The sequence below is a fragment of the Miniopterus natalensis genome, chromosome 17 (assembly GCF_054644295.1).
Source record: "Miniopterus natalensis isolate mMinNat1 chromosome 17, mMinNat1.hap1, whole genome shotgun sequence".
Classification (NCBI taxonomy): domain Eukaryota; kingdom Metazoa; phylum Chordata; class Mammalia; order Chiroptera; family Miniopteridae; genus Miniopterus; species Miniopterus natalensis.
The window spans coordinates 9,651,248-9,678,498 of record NC_142097.1 but is presented as its reverse complement, the minus strand read 5'-3'; the positions used below and the strand labels follow the sequence as shown (position 1 = coordinate 9,678,498).

General features: G+C 47.6%; 3 protein-coding genes, 5 non-coding genes and 1 pseudogene across 8 annotated transcripts; 5 read left to right on the top strand and 4 right to left on the bottom strand.

Moving 5' to 3' along the window:
- Nucleotides 1–667: 667 nt before the first annotated feature.
- On the bottom strand, nt 668–803 carry LOC148091193 (U8 small nucleolar RNA). Its single transcript, XR_015715987.1, has one exon. It is a non-coding gene; the product is annotated as a U8 small nucleolar RNA (small nucleolar RNA).
- A 581-nt stretch (nt 804–1,384) lies between these two features.
- TMEM107 (transmembrane protein 107) lies at nt 1,385–3,130 on the bottom strand. The gene is made up of 5 exons (XM_016222423.2): nt 2,930–3,130; nt 2,715–2,782; nt 2,512–2,612; nt 1,694–1,790; nt 1,385–1,469 (listed from the first exon to the last, which is right to left on the bottom strand). Exons 1-5 carry the CDS (start codon nt 3,014–3,016, stop codon nt 1,400–1,402), a joined length of 423 nt encoding a protein of 140 aa, XP_016077909.1. The 5' UTR covers nt 3,017–3,130; the 3' UTR covers nt 1,385–1,399.
- A 7,771-nt stretch (nt 3,131–10,901) lies between these two features.
- On the top strand, nt 10,902–10,973 carry TRNAW-CCA (transfer RNA tryptophan (anticodon CCA)). The gene has a single exon. It is a non-coding gene; the product is annotated as a tRNA-Trp (tRNA).
- Nucleotides 10,974–11,379: 406 nt separating this feature from the next.
- Nucleotides 11,380–11,461, top strand: TRNAS-GCU (transfer RNA serine (anticodon GCU)). Its single transcript has one exon. It is a non-coding gene; the product is annotated as a tRNA-Ser (tRNA).
- A 239-nt stretch (nt 11,462–11,700) lies between these two features.
- Nucleotides 11,701–11,774, top strand: TRNAT-AGU (transfer RNA threonine (anticodon AGU)). Its single transcript has one exon. It is a non-coding gene; the product is annotated as a tRNA-Thr (tRNA).
- Nucleotides 11,775–12,110: 336 nt separating this feature from the next.
- On the top strand, nt 12,111–12,184 carry TRNAI-AAU (transfer RNA isoleucine (anticodon AAU)). Its single transcript has one exon. It is a non-coding gene; the product is annotated as a tRNA-Ile (tRNA).
- Nucleotides 12,185–12,826: 642 nt separating this feature from the next.
- On the bottom strand, nt 12,827–14,756 carry BORCS6 (BLOC-1 related complex subunit 6). The gene has a single exon (XM_016222521.2). The coding sequence runs from the start codon at nt 14,585–14,587 to the stop codon at nt 13,529–13,531; it is 1,059 nt and encodes a 352-aa protein (XP_016078007.2). The 5' UTR covers nt 14,588–14,756; the 3' UTR covers nt 12,827–13,528.
- On the top strand, nt 14,680–15,623 carry LOC107544498 (adrenodoxin, mitochondrial pseudogene; annotated as a pseudogene).
- A 6,038-nt stretch (nt 15,624–21,661) lies between these two features.
- AURKB (aurora kinase B) lies at nt 21,662–26,850 on the bottom strand. Its single transcript, XM_016222522.2, has 9 exons — nt 26,805–26,850; nt 26,445–26,493; nt 25,015–25,117; nt 24,867–24,906; nt 24,432–24,623; nt 23,990–24,128; nt 23,727–23,875; nt 22,997–23,171; nt 21,662–22,813 (listed from the first exon to the last, which is right to left on the bottom strand). The coding sequence occupies exons 2-9, from the start codon at nt 26,490–26,492 to the stop codon at nt 22,640–22,642; spliced, it is 1,020 nt and encodes a 339-aa protein (XP_016078008.1). The 5' UTR covers nt 26,493; nt 26,805–26,850; the 3' UTR covers nt 21,662–22,639.
- Between the last annotated feature and the right edge of the window lie 401 nt (nt 26,851–27,251).

Here is a 27,251-nt window from a genome sequence, read left to right as displayed (position 1 = left end):
CTGCATATAGTAAATAAGTGCTCAATAAGTATTTATTGAATGAAAGCTCAGGATGAAGGGCTGCCAGCAGAAGAAACATATGGTCAGGGAAAGGCTATGTGTGTGTGAGACATCACCTGAGAGGCAACACCAGAAAGCATCTCCTTGGATGCCTTTAGCTTATTTAGAATGGCCTAGGTTCAATCTTCCCAACACACACCAAACCAGGAAACATGACTCTGAGAATTTCTATCCTGTGGAAAGTTAGACTCTTGTAGTTTGTATGTATATACTAATAGCATGTATGTTTTAATAAATTTCCATACATGTTCTTGCTATGTGCTAGCAGGCAGAGGTAAGGTATTGTTCCCCTGTGAACAAGTTCGCCAGATTTCTGGGTGGGAGCTCTTTTTGCCATAGTGACATACGAAGTATAAGGATCATAATTGCCCATTTTATAGGAAGCCAAAAAAATACACAAAACGACCCCCGAGTCCTGTTAAGTACTTTTAAGTACACAAAGACGCCAGAATTTTCAGAAAAGCAAATTAATTACAGCTTTAACTAAAACACGAAAAAAAACCCACTAAACTTCGAGAACACCTCAGCACAACAACCACCACTAGAAACACACCCAAAACCCCACAAACGAACACCAAGAAAAAAGATGTAAAGATCGTCAGGAAGAATCAGATAGGAGCAATCAGGGTGTTGCGGGCCCTGATTACGCAGAGACGTTAATCACGTATCATGCGATCTCCGATCATCATATTCAAATCTGCCCTCCCGAAGGAGGAACAGGTAAGGATTATCCTACCTGACGATAAACGGTCGACGCTGGCCCTTCGGAACTCCATGAAAAGGATTCCTCTTAGAAAATAGGGTGAGTAAATGACGTGTTAGCCTAAGCTACTAAATTTATTTAGATTCTTCCTTTTCTGTTTCTATATTTACCTGCAGATCTTCCAAAATATGTTTTTTTCTATTTGGCTGCCAAAAGGGATAAACTAATTCCTCCCAGAATGCTCCACTCACAAGCTTGCAGCCTTAATCGTTAGCTCCGTTATTTACATATCCCCGCCCACTCCCTTCCGTCAGACATTTACCGTAATAACCAAGATAAAAGCGGTACATATTATTTTACATCTGCAAGACTGGAAAACAGCCTTCCTTTTCTCTAGTAGTTTGGCTACCCCAACTCTCTCCTGAAGTGTTTATAAATTTTGATATTACTCTAAAATAGATTTCATTACAAAGCTCTAAATAAAACGCTGATAATTACAGTTAATTACTCTAACACTAAAATCCTCCACCAAATGCAGTTTTTTGGTGTTTTTTTTTTTGGGGGGGGGGGGGCTTCCTCCTTCCAGGAACGGTGAATGGTCCCTTGTTCCTCCAGCCTTTCTTCCCAGGAAGGTAGTCAGAAAGGTTTCTTTTTCAGCCCAAAGACGCTGATGAATAATGCCATTTCAGTGACAGCTGGAAGGGCACTGTGGGAGGTAGGTGGTGAGTTTAGGGCCCCTTCCAATAAAAACCCCCAAATCCCCAAACAAGACCCCGCCCACAAAGTATAAGTGAGGCAGACCTTCAAAAGACTACAGGAGCTTGAGTGGATCTGATATCTCACATGTGGAATAAAGGGCTGGATGGGGGAAACCTTAAGATTTAGAGTAAACCTTCCTCCCTCATCCCCAAACATTGGATATTACTGTACCTGCAGAAGACAAATATGTACCAGTACATGGTACACTCCCAACGCTCAGATATGAAAAAGGATAGGGCCACGGATGCACTACAGTGAGCCCCGATGGCTTGGAAATGCATCTGAGTCAAGGAAAGCCTTCCGATCGACAGGTAGTCATGGGCTAGAAAAGGCCAGTGGTAGGGCTGGTATCTGCATCCTGGTTCACTTCTTGCTCCCTGGACAACTGCAAAAACCAGAGCCAGCAGCCCTGCCTTCTGAGTTTTAGGATAGCCATGAGAGGCCAGAGCTGAGCCTGCACAGCTGTGACCCCAGGTACACCCATCCCATATTTAGGGGCCAGCCTGGAGCCTTCAGATGAGGTAGGAAGAGGCTCCTCATCTACCCCAGGCCACACAAGAATGCTCAAAGTGGCTTGATACATTCTGCTGGAATCACCCACTAGTGCCCTGGTCCTCTTGGACTACAATTCAATTGTCAAGAGCCATGTTCCTCACTTCCTCTGCCTCTTCTGAGTTCCCATAGTGCTTTATATCTTCATCCACTCCTATAGCACGGTGCTTATCACACTGAATTACAGGGTCAGCCTCCTCCTGAAGGTACAAAACTGTTTTATCCCATTTTGGTATCTCCATTGCCTGGTGCATAACAGGGGCTTAAAAAATCATCGCAGATTGTATTAAATCTGTATTGCCTAAAACCTCTCAGCTGGAGAGACTGTTTGCCTGCAAGGGCAGACACTATTGTGCCCCAAAGTGATAGTTAGGTGGCTGAAGGGAGTCGTGATAGAAATGGGCCCTGCGGGAAAGGTGCGCAGGCAGAAAGGATACAGACGAGGCTCTGGGTACTGTTGAACATGGAAACTCCTGAGAAGAAACCGGCCAGTTCCACTGCAAAGAGGCCCAGGGTGGCAGCGAGCGCTGCCACCAGCCTGCAGAAAGGAAGGGAGTTGGCTCAGGCCTCCTGGACTTCTTCTAAGACCCCTCCACTCCCACTACTACTTAATTCTGACCACCCCGCCCCAATTGCTCACTGAATGTCCTGCTTCTCATACTCCTCGGGGGTGAACGTGAGAGGCAAGCAGGCCTGGATGTTGCTGTCCTGGAGAGCAAGCAGAGAAAACAGAAAGAAAAGTAAAAGAGGGGTGGGAGGACGCGATTGGGTCAAGTCCTGGGGAAGACGAGGGGTTGGTCTGGGACCACCCCGAAGTGGGAATGCGGGCGGGAGGAGGGTGGCTGTCGGTCTTACCCGGGACCAGAATAAGGTGATGACGACCACCAGATGCGCCAGAAGCGTCAGGAAACGAGAGGGCACGAGCCCTGAGATCCGGCCCATGGCCCCCAGAGGCAGGGGCACCGCCTGGAGTAGAGGCCGTGGTCTCTAGGGTTGGAAGCTCAGTAATGGCCACTTCTGAAGTCTCCCAGGGTCGCGGGCAAAAATTCATACTTCTCCTTCCAGCCGGCGCTGGCACCGCCCGTTGCCCTGGCAACAACGTAAGCCGGCGCGCAGGGACGGGATCTTTGAAAAATCTCGCGAGAGCAGTAGATTTTCGAGCCTCTGAGCCTTCCAAAGCGCGGACCGGAGCTCCGCTAGGGGTGGTCCTGGCCGGTAGCCTAACGCCGGCCAACTCCGCGTGCGCGGCGGAGGGGCTGTGACTGTGCGGTGTGACCGGGCGCCGCACCGCCGAAACCGCCCTGCCCTAGCCGCGGGACACTCCGTCTTCCCAGTGGCTCGCCTCGCCTGCCGCCTGGCCCGCAGCCCCTACTACGTTGCCCTAGACGACCCTCCGCGCTGAGATGCTCGCCGCAGCCCGCCGTCACCACCACGCTGGACTCGGGGCACCGCCAGGCCCCGGGCGTGGACGCTCGCTCCCCTGACTCCTCCGCAGCCCTCTAACTTCCCGCGGCCCTGGGCCAGAGGAGACGAAGGGAACCGAACGTAGAGCGGTGGATGTCCCTAGATTGTCCGGCTGTCGCTTATTGCCACGGAGCCCCTGGTTTTCCGAGGACCCCAGACCTGAACCTTCCTTGATTCTGGCTCCCCACACTCACGGCTCCCCAGGCAACTCTGCTTAGTCTGGTGAGGGATTTACAGAGTACGGAAAATGGCCAGCGCTGTTGAACTAGGATGTGGAAGAGCGCCGTGTTTGGGGAAGAAAGCGGAGTCGGGCGGGAAGGGGGTGGGAGGGGAGGAAGGAAACAGAGACCAGGCCTCTGGGAGGCGAGGGAGGCGGCGAGGGCTCCACTCTGATTTCCTTAGGGCTTTGAGGTGTGGATGAGGCAGGGTAGTAAGAAGTCAGGAAAATTCCCTGGCAAGTGGAATGAGGGAAACGGAGACAAAATAGTTAAGCAAAGCTGAGCAATTATCAACCTGCTAATAAGTCACAAAATCTTATCTTCCCTAACCAAGCACACTTAGGAACATATGTGTTTCTCTAGAGACAGGCAATGGTAAAACAAACATGGTTCTGATGAAGACACATGGAAATTATTATTTTTGCAACTTTTCTGTAAATAAAATTATTTTGAAAAGTTTTACATGATAAGCTCTTTTCAAGTTTTCCTTCCAGGTCTTACACAGTATTATCATTGAGACATTAAGTTGCTTTATAAAAAGAAGGAATGGTTTCTGGGAATGAGGGTCCCTAAATGTTGGACTACTATATATTGAAAACATGTAATGACATTTTCATATAAAACCACCTCTTTGGAGGGCAGCACAGCCCTTTTCCTCATAATGGAGACAATGAGATCTCCAAAACTCGTAAAATAAAATTTGTAATCATTTAGACTTTTCAGAGGAATTATTTTTCTAAAGAGAGGTTCAGCAAAGTCTCCATTTTCTACTCAAAAAATATTAGATGACAATCAAATATTACCCATGCTGGTTTCTCAGCTCTCTATGTTGGGGAGTTTCTCTCTTTTAACTATTGAGCCATTTTGAAGTTCTAAAAATATTTTAAAACTTCCTTCAGGTGGAACAGGCAAATTCATCAAGTACAGTGGACCCAACTGCTTCTCTCTCTCGAGGTGACCCTCATCACTATGAGGCTCTCAAAACGAATAACAATGATGACACCTAAAGTACAACGAGAGGTGGGTTTCCTCTCCAACAATGGAAATTACAGCGTAGCGAGTCTGGAAACATTTTTAGCACAAACAAGATGCAAGGACTGAAGGGGTCCTCATCATGCTTTTCTTCCCTCTAACTTACAAAGCCTTTTCTCCTGGAAATAGAAAGCCCAGGCCTTCAAAGCCAAGTTCCCTGAGTGACAATTTATCAAGTCTGACTGTTCACAGATGAAGAGCACAGTCATAACATGAAAGTAAGAAAAGACCGGGACCTACTTTTGCAAAGTGAGGTCCTTGGAACAAAGAAAATGAAGAGAAATCAGCTGTGTGAAAATCTGGGGAAAGAGCATTCCAGGTGGAGACACAGCAAGTGCAAAAAGTCTTTAGGTGGATGTTGAACAGAATAGAAGCAAGTATGTTTGAAGCCTAGCAACGGAAGGGGAAGAAAAGATCAGGGTGAGGTGGGATGGGTCAGAACATGTCCAGCCTTGCAGCCTTGGGGAGGGACATGGTCAGATTTGTATTCCAGAAGATAACTTCGGTTACAGCATGGAGAACAGATTTCAAGATTTTAAGCAGAAGGCTAGTGAAGAAGCCGTAAAGTTATCCAGGAAGGACGGGACAAGACTGGACCAGGGCAGGGTCAAGAAGGTAGAATGAAGTGGAAGGAATCAAGAAGATAAGAAGGTCTGACCAGGGGGCTGTGGGTAGGTGAGAAAAAGTGAGGGGTGCAAGGATGACAGATTTTAGGCCCCAGCAAGCTGGAAGTTTGGGGGATTATTCTGCTTATAATAGGCTTCCTGTCTGGGGGGCTAGATAGTAAGAACTGGGTAGTCACATTTCACGTTGTGAATTAATAAACAGCGAGCAGGCATTTAGTTCTGTCCTGTTCTTTTCCATGACCTTGGTTCACAGAAGCCTGCCCTAGAGAAGTCTTCTAAAAATTGTTGAGTTTTGGAGCCAGCTTGTGGTCATAGGCGGTACTGCAAGCAACTAGGTGTCTACTCACTCTGGAACCCACATGTTATAACATTGAACTTGGTCATAAAAGAACTTAGAAAAAATAATTTATTATGGAAAAACTTAAACATATGTAAAAATAAAAATATTATAATGAGCCCCTTTGAAACCTACCTTGCTTCCTCTCTACTTTTCCTCTTAGCCCTATTAGGTTTTTTTGAAGTAAATCCCAGACATCACCAGATAGTTCCAATTGCCCACTCACACATTTTGTTTTTAGTTTGTTTGAATCAGGGTCCAAATAAAGTTCATACATTACATTTGGTCAATGTGTCTTTTAAGCCTCTCTTTTAAAAAAAAAAAAAATCCTCACCCGAGGATATTTTTTCCATTGCATTTCAGAGAGAGTGGAAGGGGATGAGAGAGAGAGAGTGACAGAGAGAGAGAGAAACACAGACTCGAGATTGATTGGTTGCCTCTGGTACGTGCCTCGACCAGATGGGAATTGAGCCTGCAATCTGCAACCGAGGTACATGCCCTTGACCAGGATTGAAGCCAGGACCCTTCAGCCCAGGGGCCAGTGCTCTAACCACTGCTCAAAAACACCTAGAGCTTTTAAGTCTCTTTTAATCTTAGTTTCTTCCTCTCTTCCCCCCCCTTCCTCCTTGTTTTCTTTTCTTGCAATTTATCTGTTGAAGACACCCGGCCATTTATAGGCTGTGTACTCATCGGGTCATTTGAAGTACTCCTCTGTGCCCTGTGTTTCTTGTGAACTGGTTTTCAGATCAGTCCCACGTTCAGTTTTCTGGTAAAAATACATCATGAGTGGTGGCTTGTACTTATTCCATGACAGCAGGAGTGACTTAATGCCTGCTCCTCTCTTTTTCTGGTGTTAAATCTGAGCAGTGAGTTCAGATTCAGGTAACCAGTGTGAAGTTCCCCATCACTTTTTCAAATACTGATTTAATTGATCATCACTGTCTAGCTTCATTATTTTATGAGGGGTTGCAAAATGGGGATGTCAATTCTCTCATTCCTTCTGCATTTATCACCTGGAATTCTGCTGTAAATAAGAATGTATCCTCATCAACTCATTGCTTACCATGAAATACAGGTCATAAGGAAAGACTGGTTAAATGTGTGTTTTCCCTCATTATTTACCAGTTTTCAGAATAGTGAGTTGGTACCCTAGCATCCTCCAAAAGTGACAAATTAGCTGTCTTTGGTATTATTGTGAAGTTGTCAATTTTATCATCTTTTGTATGTTTCGGTCCATTGCAGTTATTTTTTTTTTGATGCTCAAATTGTCTGTTTTGACCAATGGGAATGTCTTCAAGTTGGCTCATTAGGGCTTCTTTTCTATGTGAAACTTACACAACATAAAATTAATCATTTTAAATTATACAATTCAGTGGTATTGAGACACAGGTAAAGAAAGTGAAACACAGAGCAACATATTTACCTGTCCCAGGTCAAAGATCCTGTAATTGATTACACCAGGCTTCAAACCCTGGCTGGCTTGAGAATCTGAGCTCTTTACCAATAGTCTCTTACCTTTCACTAGTCTTCATTACCATCTGTAAACATTTGGTTTATTACTTTGTTTATTGTGTCTCTTCTACTAGAATACAAATGAATGCAACAAATAAATGAAGTTTCTTGAGGTGGGGTGGGGGATTGTGCAAAACAAAGCCAAGGGGAGCCTATGCCCATTCTAAAGCCTATGTAGCACTTGGGGGAGGGGGGTCAGCAGCTACTGAGCTTCAGTCATTTGTCTTGAGGGAATCAAAGTCCAGTGTTGGAGAATACCTGTGTTTTTTGTTTGTTTGTTTGTTTTAAGAGAGGCCAGAAATCCAGATTCTCTCTCTCTCTCTTTTTTTTTTTTTTTTTTTTTGGTTTTAACACAACAAAAGTTTATTTCTTGCTAATGCCACATCTTACAGATTGGCAGAGTGGTTTCTCCATGCAGTCACTCAGGGACCCAGAGTACTGGAGATTCTACCAGGTTGTGGTCATAATCTGCAAAAATGCAGATTCTTATTCCAATTATAAATGTTGGTATCCAACTTAAAAATGAAAAAGTGAAAAGGAAAAAAAATAACCCTGATGATAGTAGCATACAGGCCTCAGGCCACCAGCTTTAAATCTCTGGCTCACAGCTGTCTAACAGAACTTCCTATGATGATGGAAATATTTCATATTGTCTCTGCCTAGTATGATAGCCAGCTAGATCCATGTGGCTATTGAACACCTGAAATGTGGCTAGTGGGATTAAGGAACTGAATTTTTTTTTTTAAATAAATATTTTTACTCAAGGGACAATCAGAGGGGCCTAGGACTGCCACTCCTTCCCTCTATCCCCTGTTTTTGGCATGTAATGAAAAATATTGCTTTTTGGATTCTTCTCTTCTGGAAGGAACGGAATTCCCCTCCCCCCCCCAAAATATATCTTTATTGATTTCAGAGAGGGGAAAGGAGAGAGAGAGAGAGATAGAAACATCAATGATGAGAGAGTCATTGATTGGCTGCCTCCCACACCCCCAACTGAGGATTGAGTCAGCAACCCGGGCATGTGCCCTGACTGGAAATACGAACCCTGATCACCTGGATTCTAGGTCGACGCTCAACCACTGAGCTACACCCAGCTGGGCTGAATTTTTAAAATTTAATTTAATTAGAATAGCTTCGTATTGAAAGCCATCTTAGTGGCTACCATATTGAACTATGCAGCTCTGAAGAGAATAATTTATTGGTTTCTAAATATTGGAAACTGGTGGGATGAATGGAGGAGATTTAAACATCAGAGAGCACTCTGAATGGTGACACTGGACTGATCATACTTCACATCTGCTGCAGAAACTCTCTGCGGCTGAACATCAAGTCCACGTTTCCTGATACTGTGTTCATTGACCCAACTTTCCTTTCTAGTAAAATTTTCCACCTCACCCCGTAGTTTTTACCTATCCAGACATGTCTCCTTCCTCAATAAGCTGGGTTCTTGCCCACTATAGTGTTTTGCTAAAGCTATCCCTAAATTTGACAAAGGCTTATTGAATACACACTATATTTAAGGAGTTGTACTGTGTGCTAGGAATACATATTTTATACTCCTGAGTAACTTAGAGTGTAGTTGAGGGGAACAACCAAGGAAACAAAAGATAGTATTTTAAGTGTTATCTTGGAAGGAGACGCAGAAAGGCCTCTTCCCCCAGTTGCGGAGGGGGGGGAGGCTTCTGAATTGAGTCTTGAGGGCTATGTGAGGATCAACCAGATAAGGAAGGGTTGCGAAGACCACCAAGCAATACTACCAAGGACAGTGGCACAGAGACAGTTGGGACTGAGTTCAGACAATTGTAAATGAGTGAGCATGGTTGTCACATGGGAGATGAAGAGGCAGTGGCTGAAGAATCAGGCAAGGACCAGATACAAAAATAATAACCATAATAATTGTGTGATTATTACCAGCCAGGCTCTGAGCACATTATCTGTAGTAAAGAAACGAATAGTAATCTATTATAGCCTTTACTATTTTACAGATGGGGATATTGATACCCAGGGAGGTTCAATAACTAGCCCAAGTCACACAACTGGTAAGTAGCAAAGCCTGCATGTGACGCCTGGCAACCTGGTTCCGGAGCCCACCTGCTTAAGAAGCTCTTGGCCCTGGGGTCCCAGACAATAAATTAGGACTTAATCCCAATTTTAAGCCTCAGGGTGATGGGATCATGTTTCCATTTTTAAAAGAATTCTCTTTTACTGTTTTGAAGGCAGAGAGCTCATAAAGGGGTCAATTACAAGAGAGACTGAGGGGATGGCAATGGGAATGGGGAATGAGGGCAGACACGAAAATTGTGAAGGAAATGGGATCAACAGGACTTGGCGACTGGAAGTGGGAGGTGAGGGAGAGGGAAGAGTGAAGGCCACTCACTGGGAGCGCAGAAGGACTGGAAAGGAAGGATGACAGAGTCAAGCGGAGCTGCCGGCAGGCACTGGCCCTGGAAATCCGGAGGTGGGAGCCCTCAGCACACGGGTGATGACTGACTCCAGGGAAGATGGGTGAGGAGAGAAGACAGGACTCTGAGGAAAAAGAAAAAGAAAAAGAAAGGGACTTGGGGGTGGGGGGGCGGGGAGTGAGAGCCAGGGGAAGGTCAGGCGGCCACTGTCAGGACAAGCAAGGGAGGGGAAGGCTCTTAAAGAAGATGTCGTCAGAGTCAATTAAGACCCGGCCCAAGTAATGGCCGCGGGCTTTGACATCTTTGCAGTCCTGGGTGACTTTCCGGGGAGCCACTGTGCAGAGGTGCAGGCATTTGGCTTGAAGGGGGAGGAGAGAGATGCAGCACAACCTCTTTTCCCATATCGGCCTGTTGGACTCTTCTCATCCTTCAGGAAGCAAATGGGGGTCTCTGCCAGCTTCTGGTGTCCCCCTTTGGAGGTTCTCAGCTCTACCTTACCTGGGGAGCTTTTAAAAAAAAAAAAAAAAAAAAAAGCATGTTTATGGTGATCAAAGTCAGAAGAGTGGTTGCCCCTAGGAAAGGAGAGGCGGAAATCCCTTGGGAAGGGACATGAAAGAACTTTCTGGGGTGAAGGAAATGTCCTGTATCTTGAAAAGGTTCTGGGTTGCATTTGTTAAAACTCATCAAAATATACACTTAAGACCTATGCACTTCGTTGTGTGTAAACTATTCCTCAAAACTGTAAAAAGTGACAAAATTACCGATGTCAGAGAGAAACGGACTTTTAAGCCAGACTCTGCGTCTGGAGCTTGTGCACGGCTGTGCGGGAGCCTCCGCAGGCGACCGTGGCGTGCGGCCAGGGAGCAGACGCGCCGCCGCAGGAGCCGATTCACTGCTTCTGGGACCCTCCGCTCCGTCCCCGCTCTGTCCCCTTGGGTCTGGTATCCGTCCTTCCATCTGTTTCTGGGCAGGTCCGGCCCCGTTGTGCTGTGAGTTCTGGGTCCGCCAGGTAACCTACTCGTCCTCCGGACGCCCGGGGAGGGGTCGGAGGGACCGCGGAGCCCGGAGCCCGCAAAGCCGGGGCGGCGTGCCCCGGTCGGGTGAGGGAACGCCAGCAGCGCGCTCAGGTTCAGGCAGGCCTTAGGCTCCGGTTCCTCGATCACAGGGGATCCCGGCCACTGGAGAACAAAACCGTTCAGTGGTTAAGGAGAAACCTGACCTGCCCTGTGGCCGGTCGACCTCGTGGCGCAACGGTAGCGCGTCTGACTCCAGATCAGAAGGTTGCGTGTTCAAATCACGTCGGGGTCAGGCTTTTCGTTGCTACTTTTTACTGCCATCATTTTCAAACGTTTAGAGCCCCACTGCCCAAGTAGGAGAAGCAACAGCTTGTGGGGGCCGGAAGGAGAGGGCTCCTGGCGCGAAGGCTCGCGCCGTCCTGTCGGGGAGCCCAACAATCCCGCGGGTTTTTTTGGGGCGGGTCCAGGATCGTAGATCTGGGCTGAGAGCTGGCGCAGGTTCCAGATCGCTCAACCCGGAGTCGGGCGCCGCGCAGGCGAGAACGTCGCTCGGTCAGTTCTGCGCTCGGCGTGCAGTCTCCGCAGCGCTGGGCAGAACCTCAAGGAATGAAGTCCCTTTGCGACCCGGGCAGGTCCATTTTTTATTGCGGAATAAAAGTTCAGACCTCAGAGAGCGGAGCCGGAAGTAACTTGCTGTGGACGAGGTGGCCGAGTGGTTAAGGCGATGGACTGCTAATCCATTGTGCTCTGCACGCGTGGGTTCGAATCCCATCCTCGTCGGTCCTTATAGTTTATGCCACGTTTTGTAATCCGAAAGTAAGAAATTCTCTTATTATCTTCCGTTTGCCCACATTCAATTTACGTGTCACCCTTTCATCCTCTCTCACTAACAGGGGTTTTCATCCCTCCTGCATTTTCCAGAATAGGCAAAGCTTAGTTATAAAATAGCACTGGACATTAACTCACCTGCCATGGAGCTGACCTGGCCAAGGAAAGAGGTTCCCACACCTTTAACAGCTGGCGCCGTGGCTTAGTTGGTTAAAGCGCCTGTCTAGTAAACAGGAGATCCTGGGTTCGAATCCCAGCGGTGCCTAAATAGCTGCTTATGACTTTTGCTGAGACACTGGGAGAAGAGTCGCTGAGCTTCTAGGCGCTGTCCTATTGAATTTCCCTCATATCCGCCCCTCCCCGGGAATCAACACTATGTACACGTTGTTAGTCGTGATCTCCTTATTTACACCTAGCACATCATCTGTGCCTGTCAGTGCTGTGCGTCTTGGTCATTACTTTCTGCAATGCTTGGTGGTTTAGTGTTTGGATTCTGCTTGTCCTTCCCAAAGCAATTGTATCCATTTTCAAATTTTTCTAGACAGGACACATCAGTACTGTGAATTCTACATAGTATTATATGTCAAAACAAAAGACAACCGGCCGGTTAGCTCAGTTGGTTAGAGCGTGGTGCTAATAACGCCAAGGTCGCGGGTTCGATCCCCGTACGGGCCAGGAAGGAACACTTTTACTGATGAATTTCTTGTTACTGGAAAAGGCTTGCGGCTTGTGGAACGTTCCCAATCCCAGAATTCTGTACAGACAAAAGGGAAATGTGTTGAGGGAGAGGAGTAAATTTTAAGAGAACTGGAGCTCTTTCTGTGATATCTCTTTCTAAATCTCCTGACCATAACATGGGGGTTGCTGCAACTTAGCACGTGAACTTTTAACAGAAGGGTGCTGGGAGTTGGAACAAAGATCGTCTCAAACCAAACATGTGGCACTGATAAGTGCAGTGCGGGAAATGGGATCAGGAATGGAGCTAACAAGTTTTCCCCATCTTTCTCCACAGACGAGATGTCCAATTCCCACAGTCTCTGTCTGTTTTAGGATCTGACAAGATAATCCCTTCCCTTTCTCTTCTGGAGCACCTTGCCTCGTTTCTGTTTTCATCGGATCTCTGGGTCATATCTGTGTACTGCAGTTCCTCTCAGACCTGCTGCCTAAGAGCAGGAACCATATCCTTCCCCATGTAGCCTGGGACCCCCCACCTCACTCCCTGCACCAGACCCAAGATTGCTCCACGAAAAAGACGAACCCTTATTCCCATTCTTTTGGCTTATCAATCCCGGTAACGCCACACAGACACAGCTTCAGCCTTAGCAGCAGCAACACTTTAATTCCACAAAAACTCAGAAAGTCAAAACTGATTAGAACACTGCACAACAGGTGCGCTTCAAAACCAGCAACATTTCTACTGAACCCTGAGAGCAGTGACACCACTCCCAACTCACCCCTCTACCATGCAATGCATTCCTTCTAGCTCCACCCTGGTTCTGGCTGAGATGGAATGGTATGGGGCCAGCGGGCAGAAGCAGGAGGTTATCCATCCGCAGGTGTGCATCCTTGTCTGCATGGTGTGTGGCCAAGGACCAAATCAAGGTCCCATAGTCCCTGGCACCTGAGATGTGGTCACTGGAGTCACAGTGGCCACAGTGCGGGCTGGGGCCTCTTCTGTTCTCCTTTCTTGATCACATGTGGCAGTCATGTCTCCTAAGCCCAAACCTGAAGCTCTGGGTTCCCAAAGACGATGCTTTAGCTAGGGAAGAGAGTTGGGGAGAACAAGGTAGCTGCAGATGGCCAACTGAGTAGAAGCTGAGCATCATCCCCTCCCACCAGGAAAACCTTTAGAACTTCCCCATATACACCTGAATAGGGCCCAGTGAGTGGACACAGGCCTGCTAACTGCATCTGAAGGAGCCTCCGATATATCCATCTCGCTACCAGAGCTCCTTGAAGAGTCCTTAGGAGCCTACTGGGCCCTGGCTTGGCCTGGCCTCGCCTCTCTTGCCCTCCTGGTCACTTGCACAGAGCCTCCAACACCTCCAGGGTGCGTCGGATATCCCGGACTTGGCGCGCCAGCCCCTGCACTGGCTGCAGAGCCCTCTCCAGCTCCTCGCAGCGCGCCAGCAGGGTGTACATCCCCTTGATGCTCATGTCCACGGCTTCGCCTAGGGAATCCACGGCATCGCGGTAGGTCTGGATGCAGCCCACGCTCAGTGCTGTCAGCTCCTGCACCGCGCCACCCAGCCCGCGAAGCAGACGGTCCACCCTGCCGCCCAGCTCGCGACTCAGCCGCTCCAGGTCCCGCAGCACGTCGGGGTCGATGGGGGGGATGGCCGGAGTGGACGAGGGCGCCGAACAGAGCGGCGCAGGGGCAGGGGGCGGGGGTTGAGGGGTGCTGCTCAGACGGATCTTGAGTTGCAGGTTGTTGGCGACAAAGTGAGTGAGGTCGCCCTGGCGGCTGACAGTGCCCTCAAGCTCCAAGGGGCTGGAGATGGTGGCGCGACGCCCGCCCCCCGCGCCAGACTCTGCACCCCCTGGGGACCCGGAGCCGCCACACGCCCCACTCAGCCCATCCAGGCTGCGGCTGTCCTGAAGGCGGCTAGAAAACGATCTGCCAGCCCTGCCGGCCGCCCCCTCGTCGTCTTCCTCCTCCAGCTCAACATCCATCCCGCCGCCTCCCAAGCTCCCTCGACGGCAGATTTTTTCGGATGCAGGCTTGTCCTCGGGCGGCTCAGGGTCCTTGTGTATGGAAGGCCCGTGCAGGTCGTGCTCGGGACCCGGCGCCCCCCGGCGGCTCCCGGGTCCAGACGGCGTAACTGTGCGGCCGGGCTCGTTCTCTGGAGCCTCCCGTTCCGGCCGGTGGACGACGCTGCAGCTCGAAGTCTTAGGGGACGCCTTGGGGTGGCAGCTCGAGCCTCCAACGTTCTCGGCCTCTTCTTCCTCCGACACCCGGAAGCCTGAGGGCGGCTCAGAGGGCGTTCGGCCTGGCCCGCTGCCGAAAATCGCGGCTTCCTCTCCCCCCAGAACCAGAAGGTCCGCCTTGGGCCCGGGCCGTCCCCGGGACGACTCCATACTGCAGTTGGGGACAGGAACCAAGGAACGGGTTCGCCCCAGCTCCAGAGGCGTCGGCGGCGCCTTTAAGGGGCGTTGGTAGAGGCGCGCTGATGGGCTGCAGGCTGACACTGGTAAGGACGGAACAACACTCTGATTGGTCACGGCGACCAGGAAGTCCCGGAAGAAGAGCTGTTACCGAACAGCCGGGCACAAGTGAGAGCCAGCGGGGTGGAGATAAGGAGGTGGCAGCAGCTGTAGTCGCCTTGCCCTTCTAAAAAGTTGAGGGGGAGGATTTTAAAGATCAGTGTCCCGGGGCGAGCGGTACGAGCTGGACCTCTCAGGTACCCCGCCTGCCCGGACCCTCGCCACTGCTCACGGGCGTCAGGCCCCGGCGCGGCAGGCCGCCCACTCTCGGGAAGCCTCTCGCGGCAGCTGCTGTGCGGCTTGCGTCGCATCCGGTGGTTACTGGACCGCCGGCCATGGCCGCCGGGGGGAGGGGGTTCCCCGCTTCTGCGCGCCTCTTCTCTGGCCCTTGGCGGCGCGGCCCGTCGGTGGCTGCTGCTCGCGGGAGCCTACGCGGGAGCTGGCAGCCTCCCGGGAAGCCAGGGGCCGGGCGGGAGCGCCGAGCCGCACCTGGGCGGCGGCGCTGCGGCGACGCAGCAGCTGAACATGTCGGCACGGGCGCGTTGCAGCTCAGAAGATAAAATAACAGCCCGCTTTTTAAACAGAGACGGTCACATATTAACAACCAAAGGAAAAGTCGGTGACTCTCTGCTAGATTTTGTGACTGAAAATAATCTAAGATATTGATGGTTTAAATGGTGCATGTGAGGGAACCTTGGCTTGCTCTACCTGCCACCTCATCTTTGAGAAGCACTTATACGAAAAATTAGACGCGATCACTGATGAGGAGAACGACATGCTAGATCTGGCGTACGGGCTAACAGATCCTGGTTGGGCTGCCAAATGTGACAGTCTGGACAAAATGACTGGTCAAGTACCTGATGCCTTGTCCGATGCCAGATAATCCATCGATATGGGCAAGAACTGCTAAAATAGAATAAATAGGAATGTTTATACACACACACCCCCCAGGTCCCGAAGTACTCGAGTCCTCCAGGGGCGGGGCTCCGACTCTTTCGCCCACAGTGGCCACGCCCACAATTGTTGCTTAGCAACCACACCACAGGGATAGGACTCGCGTTTCCCAAGAGAGGTTTTTTGGATGGAAATAGTATATCCTGCTTGGACCATCGGGATTGAACCTCACCTAGTTGATCAGAAAGGATGAAAACAGTTATCGGCAGAACACGAATGGTTCGTACCGTCGTCCTCAGCTCACAGACCTAGCAGATAACTATCCAGAGTGACTAACGGTGGGCAGCAAAGTGGATTTAAGGGCTTTCCTGTGCTTTTGCCACTCTGTTCTTTCTCCTTCCCCCCCCAGGTTTGAGTCTTCCCTTGGAGGATGGCATGTGGTTTTGCCACTAGGTAAAATGTTCAGTAAGTGAATGTCCTTACATGAAGATCAGAGTCCTGGTACCATTCTGATTTCATCTTTTCCTTCTTCTTACTGGTCCTGCTGGAACCACACTGGTCTCCTCCTCATTGTTCCTCTAACAGGACAGACATGCTCCCACCTCAGGGATTTACAATTGCTCCTGCCCTTTTTTTTTGAAGCTGAGTTCTAAGAAAAATTTCCAACTTGGATATTACTTTTTTCCTCCCCTTCAGGTTCTTATTCAAATGTTACATTTTCAGTGAGGCCTCCCCTTACAACCTGTTTAAAATTGTACCACTTTCCCCAGCAATTCCCAGTCTTCTCTGCCTTTTCTCTGTAGCACTTATCACCATATGACACGCTATGTATTTTGCTTACTTGCTCATGTAAGCTCCATGAGGGTAAGGCATTTTGTCTGTTTTGTTTTCATCTGTATTCCAAGTGCTCAGAAGAGTATCTAGTATATAGTAGGTGCTCAATAAGTATTTATTAAGAAAATGACCCCAAGTCATTCATTTCCCTTTTGGGGGGAGGGCTTGAACTCATTCAAGATGTGTTTCTGTCACTTGCACCCAGATTCTTGACAGTATACCATGAGGCCAAAAGTCTACTCTAAGCTTTCCTCCCTTTCTCTGAGACTGTCATGCAATAATGGTCTCAAGACAGAGTGGACGTCAGCGGAGCCTACATTCAGTTCCCTAAGGCTGTCATGAAGCACTTGGTTTCTGTCTCTGGGACAGCTTTATCTCAAGTGGGCTTCCTCATGGTGTCAAAAGGGCTATCATTTGTCATTCTTTGGGGGTTATATTAGTCTTCTCAGGATGCTGTAACAAAATACTATAAATTGGATGTCTTTAAAAACAGACATTTCTCCCAGTTTTGGAGGCTGAGAAGCCCAAGGTGCCAGTGTTAGGCTTGCTGAGGAGGAACTCATGAGGTCAGGTGAGAAGGTAAAGGCAATTTTATTAGGACATCTGAATATAGATGGTTAAAGAATCGGAATACACATGGGCTGAGCTCCAAGTGGCGTCAGCCCCAGTGGTTGGGAGGAAGTCTCTTTACAGGGTGCAGGGAGGGAACTTTTTGGCGCCCGAGTCTGTTTTTTTTTGAGTAGGAGTAGAAAGCTATTGAATTTAAGGAACAGGTTGTTGCTTCAGATACGTTCTCATGCAGGGAGTGAAAGTTGTCAAGCAAAACAGAATGTGGCTAGCGAAATGAGTTTACCTAAAAGTTTACATTCTCATGGGGGGGAGGGGGGGCTCAGGAACTTTAAGCTTTCGTTCAAATCTAACAGTTAATTCACTTCCTAGTGAGGCCTCTCCTACCCCCTTGCAGACACCCACCTTCTAGAGGTGTCCTTTTGTGATGCAGAGAAAGGACATTAATCCCATCTTGAGTACCCCATCCTCATGATGTCATTTAGGCCTAATTACCTCTAAAGGCCCACCTCCAAACATCATCACATGATGTTAGGACTTCAACATATGAATTTGGAGAGACAAAAACATTCAATCCACAACAGGGGTCATTTGTCATTTTTTGGCCTCCCAGGATCTGAATCCCAACATTTGAGAACTCTTCCACCTCATTAGGCAGATCCCATCTCCCACTACAAAAGCCAGAATACCAAGCAGTTCCTTTCCCAGCTTCCCTAGTACATGACTCAGACCCCACCGTGGTCTACTGTACCCCTTCTGCAGTAAAATTCTTCCTGGCTATGTAGACTCAAAGCCTGGTCCTCCTAGAAATTCCTGGCACTCCTAGAGAGTCTGTCAGTTACCCTGGATGCTTATCATAAGTTCCTTTTCTGCTTAAATGAGCCCAATTTATTTTGTGTTGCATGTATTGACCTTAAGTAGTATATCTTCAGCAAAATGGGTTTCCTTTGGAGCAACAAAGAATTTCAATTTGTTACATGCTGTGTAATGGCAAACCACATGCAAGTCCAGAGAAACAAAGGAGAGGAATTGCTCTTTTATGGACTTGGGAGGGGCTGTTAAAAAAAGTCTATTGGAGGAAACTAAAAGTTGGAAGTATAATGACTTTTCATTGGCTGAGTTACGGTGGTCTCACATTGGCTGAGCTGTTAGTGCAAAAAGGAAATATTTTCTCCCTCCAGTTGAAGTAGTAAATTAATCACTTCCAGTCTGAGAGCAAGGTAGTCTCCTCCTGTAGGGGGTCAGTATTGTGTGTTGAGTGACACCTGCATGAGTTCTCTTTTCTAGCCTCCCAACTCCATTTTAGATGAGGTTTCTGTTTATTAATTTTCACCCATACAACAGGAACCCTGGCTGATACACTCCCACACCTTCCAGAAGGGGAGAAGAGAATAGCTCCTATTAGTCTTCACAGAAGAACAAGGATGCATCTTTTCCAAAAGCCCGTTAATCTCCCTTCATATCTCTTTGGATAAACTGGTTCACATACCCAGTGTAGTCACTTTGGCCGGTATAATACCATGTCTGACTGACTTTGGCCTGGGTCTGGAAGCAATCACTCTGTCAAGGTGGTACCAATTAATTGATTAGGTTAACACAATTATGCTCCTTCTGGATCTAGGGGTAGGTCAGTTCCCCCCCACACTCAAATAGCTGCAACACAATGGGGGTGGGAGGAGAGGCTGTGGGGAAACTACCAGTTTCCACTACATTAGGGGTCAGTAAAGTATGGCCCATGGGCCATATTCTGCTTTCCACCTGTTTTTATATGGCCTGTGAGCTAAGAATGTTTTTTTACATTTTAATTTTGGGAGGTTTACTATACATTTATTTTTTTAAAATAAGAAAAACAAAAGCCAGACAAACCCAAGTTGTCCAGGCAAGTAAACTCAATTCTTTATGTCATGTCTAATATTATATTCTTCTATGTAAGTTTTTTAATCAAGTTTATTCTATATGCCTGTGTTGTCTGATTTGATTAAACACCACTTATTCATGGCACAAAAGTTTCCTAAGCCACATAAACACAAATATTAAGAAACAAATTTTTACCTTGTAATGTAGGAAAAAAACAAAAAGCTCTATTTCATGCTTAAGTGTTAATGTTCTTATATTTCAAATCTTATTGCTTAAAACTCAATGTAGCTAAAGAAATTTAATGACATTGGTCCTGTTACTTCTCGCCATATGTATTACAGAGCAAAAGTATTTACAATAATGAAGTGGCTGACACCTTTGTTTTCAAAGTATAATTTGGGACAGTTTTTTATATTTTTAAATGGTTGAAAAATCTAAAGAATATTAAATCATATAATTATATGAAATTCAAAATTTAATGTCCATAGTTTGATTGGCATACAGCCATGTTCACTCATTCGTGTACTGTCTATGGTTGCTTTTGTGCCATAATGGCAGAGTTTAGTACTTTCAGCAGAGGCCAGATGGCCTGCAAAGCCTCACTTACTTTCCGGACTTTTACAAATAAAGTTTGCCATCTCTTGCATGCAGGCTGCTGGGGAGTGGCTCACTTCCCAGGAAGGGCTCACTTCTCCTATTTGCCTATCACTGTCACCAACTGTTGGTCACTCCTGGGTGTTTGATGTGACTCATATTTCCACACATATGCATACTCTGAGGCTTTGGAATATTCTTTTCAATATTTTATAAAAATATTTTTGGTCAAAAAGGCCTGTACTACACAATAGGGTGGCTCTCAACCACTGAGACACACGAGCCAGGACAGAGGGGCATTTTCTTTTTTTTATAAGCTTAGGGTGATAAAGGTTTTTTAAAGAAAAATCAAAAGTCAAATAGCATAAGGGAAAAAGATGATACACTTGACAACATAAAACTGAAAAACTTCAATATAGAAAAACCACTCTAAACTTTCTATTGAAAGACAAATTGCAGAAAGGAAAAAAAATATTGGCAAAGTATATGACAAATTAATATCCCTTGTCTTTACAAGTAAGTTAGCAAAAGACACGTAATAAGAGAAAAATGGCCAAGGACACCAGGGTTAGTTAACTTAATTTTTTATCCTCACCTGAGGATATGCTTTTATTGATTTTTAGAGGAAGGGAGAGAAATATTGATGTGGGTTGGTTAATTTAGGAGCTCAACAAAATCAGGACTCAGGCTCAAAATAGGCTGCAAATGGCATTCTAGACAGAGGAAAGTGCAAGTGCAAAGACCCTGAGGTGGAAACAAATGTGGCATGCTCAAGGAGCTTTGGTGACTTGGGGAGTGGAAAAGCCAACACACTGGAGGAGGGTGCAGGAAAGTGGGTACCCTCCATTAGTGCTGGTGGCAGTGTGAGTTGCCCTACCACTTTGGAAAGCAACTGGGCAAATCTATTGAACATTTCCTAGGCATTTACCAGGCAGGCTTAGTGGTGAGTGCAAAGGAGAAAAGGGGCAGAGCACAGGTAGGGGGAAGCCCCTGAGTTTGGAATTTTAAAAACACGTTTGAAATACTCCTGGATCCGAGAAGGAATCATAATGGTAGGTAGAGAATATTGAGACCTGAAAAATACAAAATACTATACTCCATATCAGGCCTGCGTGGTGCAAAGAAATGACACTTTGATGGATGTTGATAGCTTTAGGCGCTCGCACTGAAGAACTTGGAGCTGGATTAGTGATCTATACCCAGGGGATTGAGCAAATTAGGCGACTTCAGGGACAGTCAAAAGACAGAAAAACACCAGAATCCACATGAGTCAGCTTGGCTAGCATCTCATGATAATACAAACACTGGACATTGATCCTCTAGATTTGCAAAGTCCATGAGCACAGAGGATTTTTTTCTTTTCTATTCACTGTTTTATCTCCAGCCTTTAGAATGGAGCTTGGAATGTCTAAGGCACTCAATAACTATTGTCAAATGAACAAATCTAACCAAAAGCATGATGTAAGTACATCAGGGTGCAGGGTCAGAATGTGTACATATACATAGTGGCAGAGGGGTAAGAGTTAAGTCCTTAAACTTTATAGCAGGTAAACAATAGGTAATACCTAAAATTGAAGAATTATGAAATAGCAACAGAAGCATGTGATTTGGAAATAGATGGTAAATACTAAGAGCAAAGTAAAACAAAACAGCAAAAAGATTTGGAATTGAATATCTCGGGGTAGAGAAATGAGCAGACTGCTTTTTTTAAAGAAAAAATAGCCTTATAATATCAGTTGTTTCAATCTATGGGCATGTGTAGTGGATTGCATGGTGGCCCTCCCCCAAAAGATATGTCTATGTCCAATGAACCTATGAATGTGCAGTTTCTTTGGAAAAGTGTCTTTGCAGATATAACCAAGGATCTTGAGATCATCCTGGGTTATCTGGGCGGGCTGTAAATCAAATGAATAGTGTTCTTATGACCCAGAGGAGAGACAGAGACAGAAGAGGGAAGGCCACGTGAAGATGGAAGCAGAAATTGGAGTTATGCAGCCACAAACCAAGAAATGCCTGGAGCCACCTAAAGCTGGAAGAGGCAAGGATTTTTCCCTTGAGCCTTCAAAGGGAGTGTGGTACTATGGACACCTTGATTTTGGACCTCTAGAACTGCCAGAGTAAATTTCTGTTGGTTTTAGATCACCAGGTTCGTGGTATTTTGTTATTGCAGCTCTAGGAATCAAATACAGCATGAAAAACAGATAAAATAAAAATAAGAAAATTTATTGATGTATTTCACCACATTGATTAAAAGAGCAAATAATACAGAAAAAGCATTTGATGAAAGGCAACACCTATTGATACAAAAAAAACCAACCCCTTAGCAAAGTAGAGAGAAAATAGCCCTACTTTAACCCAATAAAGGATTTTTTTAATATTATACTTAATAACAGCAAAAACTGTAATTCTTGTTCCACTTCTGTGATATAATATATATAAAATAATTGTATGTGCTGTGAAAAGGCAGCATTATACCATTCTAGCATGGTATTAAATGTGGAGTTTTAAAATTGGGCTCCCCCACTTACTAGCTATGTGACTTTTGGCAGATCATGTGTCTCAGTTACCTCATCTGCAAAATGAGGGTAAGCCTGCCACCTGAGGGTGAAGCCTTAATTAGAAACGAGACACCATCAGTACTGCTTCTATTCACTCCTGTACTAGATCCTGACTAGAGCAGTAAGACAAACAGAAAGGCACACCTGCTGGGGCACAGCACTGTTCAGTTGCTCCAAGGCTGGCAGGGACTGAACCAGGAGAAAGACTAGAGGTCAGACAACTGAGAGCGAGAAGTAAGAGGTGGGCAGAGATTAGGCTTAGCGGAATGAAGCTGAGGTCCCCAGCACCTCCACACGCTGGGAGACAGAGCAGAGGAAAGAAAAGAGTGGGGGCAAGGTGGCTGGGAGCTGAGGGAAGGGTGCTACCAGGGCAGTAATATAGTAGCCATCCCTGGTATCCAGCATGGACAACTCCCAGGTTCCTCCCCATGGGGGACAGCTTCCTCTCTAGCAAAGTCTCCACCTGTAAACATCTATACTCATCATTATAAAAAGCTTCAGCCTTTATTAAATAAAAAAGAGGTAGAGGACAGATAAGGAAACAGGCCAGAGACCCCTTCTTCCAACTATCCATATACAGACATACAAATATAGATGCAACTGTGTAAATGACAGGGATGATTCAGGGGGCAGACTGAAGGGCTGAAGGTGGCAGCACCCTCCGAGAGTGGGCCCGGACCCAAGGGTGGGCTGAGACCTGGGCCAGGGGCAGACGTTCTGAGGGGTTATGTTTGAGCAGCTTGGAGATGAGGTCCTGGGCTCCTACGGGCACAGAAGGGGGGAACTTCAGGTCCACCTGCAGAAGCAGAGAAAGGAGAAGAAAGGACTCATTAGCTTCATCCTGGCTGCTTTGTCCTTGACTGCCCATTCTATTTGGAGAGTTACAAAGGCCCCACAACTATGCTCTTCACACCCCTAGCCCCTGACCCCTGCAGCCAGCACAAAGCCCCAGCCAGACACTTGGGGTCAGCCCTCGCACCTTGACAATGCGCCGATAAGTTTCATTGTGTGAAGCACTCTCAAAGGGGGGGTTTCCCACCAGCAGCTCATAGCAGAGTACTCCGATGCACCACAGATCCACCTTCTCATTGTGCGTGCGCCCCTCAATCATCTCTGGAGGCAGGTAGTCCAGGGTGCCACACATTGTCTTCCTCCTGAGTGGGGTAGGGAAGTGGGCAGGGATCCCAGAGGCAAATTGCCAAACCCCAGGTTGCACCAGAGGAGTGTTCCAACCCGGTTCCGACAGGGCTTGTGGGGTAGCAATGGGGTGAAGATATAAACCAAAGCCCCAGAGGTGGGTTTCCACACTGCCTCAGCATTTCCACACTGAGGGATATGTCTTAATATAATATATTAAAATAATCAGATAAGAAGGCAATATTCACCTTAGAATTAAAGGAAAAAATGGAGACAACTTGAATGTCCATCAAGCATGTCCTGCTTAAATATATCAGGTTACAACTCTACTACGCAATACAATGAAGCTGTTAAAAATTATATGGGAGTATTCTCAATGGCAAGAGGGTCCTAATATATTGAATAGAAAGTCTGGGCAACAAAACTGTGAGTCTCCTATTTTTGTAAAGAGATTGCCATGTCTATGTATTTACATGAGGCCAACCCAAATGTTTCTAGGTAACAAGATTTGGAGTGGTTTTACTCTGAACATCCCAGCTGCACACCCAGGGCTGGCCTCCTGGCACACCTACCTCAGGGAGGGGGCATGTACAGACCAGCCAAAGTCAGCAATCTTCAGCTCTCCCTGGAGCCCCAAGAGCAGATTTTCTGGCTTTATGTCTCTGTGAATCACCTTCTTCCTGTGGCAGTACATCAAAGCATCTGCGAGTTCCTCCATGATCTGGGAAGGCCAATGACAGGCAGTCAGACAAGGATGGACCTCCAGCTGCAAGCAGCATCCCTCCTCCAGCCTCTGGCCCCATGCAGGCGTCCCAGGTGCCCACCCCTTCCCAACCGTGGCTGTTCGCTGCTGGTCAAAAGTGCGGCTCTTCTGCAGCTCCTTGTAGAGCTCCCCACGGGGGGCATACTCTAGAATCAAATAGATCCTTCGACGGTCATAGAAATAGTTGTAGAGACGCAAGATGTTGGGATGCCTGGGAGAAGAGACAGAGGAGGCCTCAGGCGGCATCCTGGCATAAGGAAATGGGAAAGATGACAGGTCCCATATAGGGCAAACTGGGGTCAAACTTGGACAAGGCTGGGGACACAAGGCAGGGCTGGAAGTGTTAAGGGGGAACTGGAGACAGCTCTCTGGATTCAAGGCTCTGTCTGGGATTGAGAGCTCAGTGGGGCTAAGTGGCCACAGCTGCAGAGAAAACATTCTGGATGTGGTGGGGTTGAAAGAGGAGCTGGGGGAGGGAGCAGAGGGGCTTTGGCTCAGAGGGCATTGAACGTACTGCAGATGGGCCTGAATTTCGATCTCCCTGCGAAGCTGGTGCTCCACACCCTCCTTCTCTATCTGAGACTTGAAGAGGACCTTGAGCGCCACGATGAAACGGCTTTTCTTCTCCCGAGCCAAGTACACATTTCCAAACTTGCCTTTGCCCAGAGGACGCCCAATCTCAAAGTCATCAATTGTGAAGGATCTCCTGATTAGAAAGTGGGGGAAGGCAGCTGGGCATGGGTTTGTGGGCCACCTGAGGTGTTTGGCTTCTCTCTGCACCTCAGCCCATCCCTCCCTCAGCCCCATTTCTCTTCCAAGGGAGTTGAAGATAGATCAGGCTTTCTTGCCTAAATCTCTATTTCTCCTGCCCTTAGCTTCCACCTCCCTCGTTTCCTACCTGTTCACTGTCCCACCCCCACTGTTGCCACCCCACGGATTGGGCACTTACATTAAGTTGGGTGTCCCATTGCTGTTCTGGCCAGGGGCAGCTAAGAAAAGAACAGGTAAGTTGAGACTGTCCTTTGACATTTTCTTCCCTGCACAATTCCCAGACTCTAGTCCCTTCAGGTCAGTCCTCTTCCCCTTGTCCCAGTTACCTGTGGGCTGGGCGTTGGAGCGGCTCATGAGGACAAGCGAAGATGGGGTGGTAGGGTCCTTCCGGAGGACTCTCTGTGGCAGGGTGTTCAGGCCAGATTGAGCCTGAGAAGGAGCACAGGGAGCTCTGAGGATGCCTTTGTCCCAGTGACCAGGTTGGAAAGTACTGCAAGCAGCATTTCAGCACTTGCTGCCCATCCGCCCAACCGCAGCTCAAAGAGGAACACTGAGACCACAATATTGCTACTCAGCCCCAAGAGTCTGCTCAGAACCCCGTATTAATTTATTATTAATAAACAAGCTAAGTCAGCTTAAGATAAGGAGCAAAGGACTTACCCCAACACCTAACATTTCACCTTTTGGCCCCGGCCCACATCACATTCTCAAGCATGAAGCTGTCCAATCTCTACAGTCCTGTTCTTAACTGATTCACCCAGCTCTCCACCCCAGGGGGCAATAGAAGGCTGGGGTAATGAAACATCCATAATATAAGGGGTTTTAGCACAGAAACATTCTCATAGTCCCCTAAAAATCTCAGTCTATTAAGGCTTAGATAAGGTCCTTGAGACCTTGAATGTTCAGCAAATACTAGTATTTACCCCTTTGCAACAGGCTTTGGGGACACTGAGGGATTCTCCGATGGCCTTGGACCACTTCTCACTTTCAAATTCTGGGTAATACATAAAACTTTATTTTGGGAGTGACCATTGTAGAAGTGACAATGGTTTCTCATTCAGCCCCTGCTCTTGACAAACTCACTCAGTGCTCCATGAGGGGGGGAGCTGGTAGACAAGGGGAAAGATGGGTCTTCCAGGATACCCAAGCCCTACAAATGGAGCAAAGCCTGTGTGATTCCTTCCTTCTTTAGCCAAGAGAGGAAGAAAGCCTCAGTGTCCCTAAAAACCTGTTCCCAGTGATATTAGTATAGAATTTACAAATAAGCAAGTTGAACAAAATAGAGTCAAGAAATAGACCCACATAGATGTGGGAATTGAATATAATAATAAAGGTGGCATTTCAAATAGGAGGGTAGGCTCTTCAATGAAAGGTGTTGGAACAAGTGGAAAATAAATCTACTTAGATCCTTATCTTACACCAGTCATTAAAATAAATTCCAAATTATTAAGCCTATTTCTTTCAGGACAAGGGCTGGGAATCATGGCCTAACGGCCCGACCCTGCCTGCTTAGTCACAGTTATCATTTGTATATAAGCAAGTACGTTCAGCCCTGCAGAGGTAGGCCCTCACAGGCTGGTCAGATTCAAGTTGGCAGGATGTGGCTGCAAATAATAACCAGACCAAATTCTGCCAGTGAACTCTTGGAGCGTAATGGAGAAGGAAGTGCTTAGAATATCTCCCTCTGCTGGATCTCAAATCTCCAAGCAGGAACTCACCATGGGGGTGGGGGAAGGGTAAATGGGAAAGCCCTTACCGTGTGGCGGCCGTAGGGCCAAGGGAAGGCGTTCTCCTTCTGAGTCATCCTTAGAAGGAAAGAGGGAGGAGAGCTGAGCTAAGACGGGAAACAGAGCGGTAAGAAGTAGAAAAAAAGAGAGAGCGAGAAAGGGAGAGGTCCGACCGATCTAGCCGAAAGCGATTGCCTGGGGCTGGTGAAAGGGAGCAGGTCAGCACACTGGCCCCGACGCCCCCGCCCTGCTACACGCCCCACCCATTTCCACGACCCTCTGCCCTTGAGAGCTCAGTAGCCGGACGCAGTGCGCGCGGAACCACCCAACGGACCCCCCGACCTGCCTGATCACCAGCCCTCTCTCGGCGCGAAAGGAGATCGGCTCACCCGAGGCCCGTGGCACAGCCAACCTCCAGGGAGCTGGCAAACGACTGAATCGACCCGGCCGGGCCCCCTCGGAGGCCTTTTCAAATCTCCCGCCCTGGCCCTATTGGCCGAGCGCGCCGCCCATGCTCAATTCTCATTGGCTGTATGTCCCGTGACGTTGCCCACGAGGGGCCAATGGAAGAGGCGGCATGAGAACTACCGCAGGCTTGGGCTCTGGGTTAGAAAAGTTTCCCTTATTCTCCAATCAAAAATTCTCATGTCCTTTTTTTTTAAAAAAAATTAAATCTTTAATATAGCTGGAATGTATCCTTGTGTATGTATGAACTAGGGTCTAACTTTGTTTTCTGCCAGATGGAGAGCCAGTTGTGCCAGCATCGTTTGTTAAACTACACGGTTCCCAGTGGAATTTAAATGCTGCCCTTGATATATGAAGTCATCGTCGGTACT

Bases quoted from the DNA above. Each gene is read 5' to 3' on its own strand.
- TMEM107 (XM_016222423.2), bottom strand. From the start codon at position 3,016: ATGGGCCGGATCTCAGGGCTCGTGCCCTCTCGTTTCCTGACGCTTCTG. The intron at 1,791-2,511 runs GTATCCTTTCTG...TGCATTTCCAAG, and splicing joins CAGTACCCAGAGCCTCGTCT to CCATCGGGGCTCACTGTAGT. The intron at 1,470-1,693 runs GTACAGTAATAT...TACCTCCCACAG, and splicing joins TACATATTTGTCTTCTGCAG to TGCCCTTCCAGCTGTCACTG.
- BORCS6 (XM_016222521.2), bottom strand. From the start codon at position 14,587: ATGGAGTCGTCCCGGGGACGGCCCGGGCCCAAGGCGGACCTTCTGGTT.
- AURKB (XM_016222522.2), bottom strand. From the start codon at position 26,492: ATGACTCAGAAGGAGAACGCCTTCCCTTGGCCCTACGGCCGCCACACG. The intron at 24,624-24,866 runs GTAAGTGCCCAA...CTTTCTAATCAG, and splicing joins AATGGGACACCCAACTTAAT to GAGATCCTTCACAATTGATG. The intron at 23,876-23,989 runs GTTGGGAAGGGG...TGGCCTTCCCAG, and splicing joins ACCAGCAGCGAACAGCCACG to ATCATGGAGGAACTCGCAGA.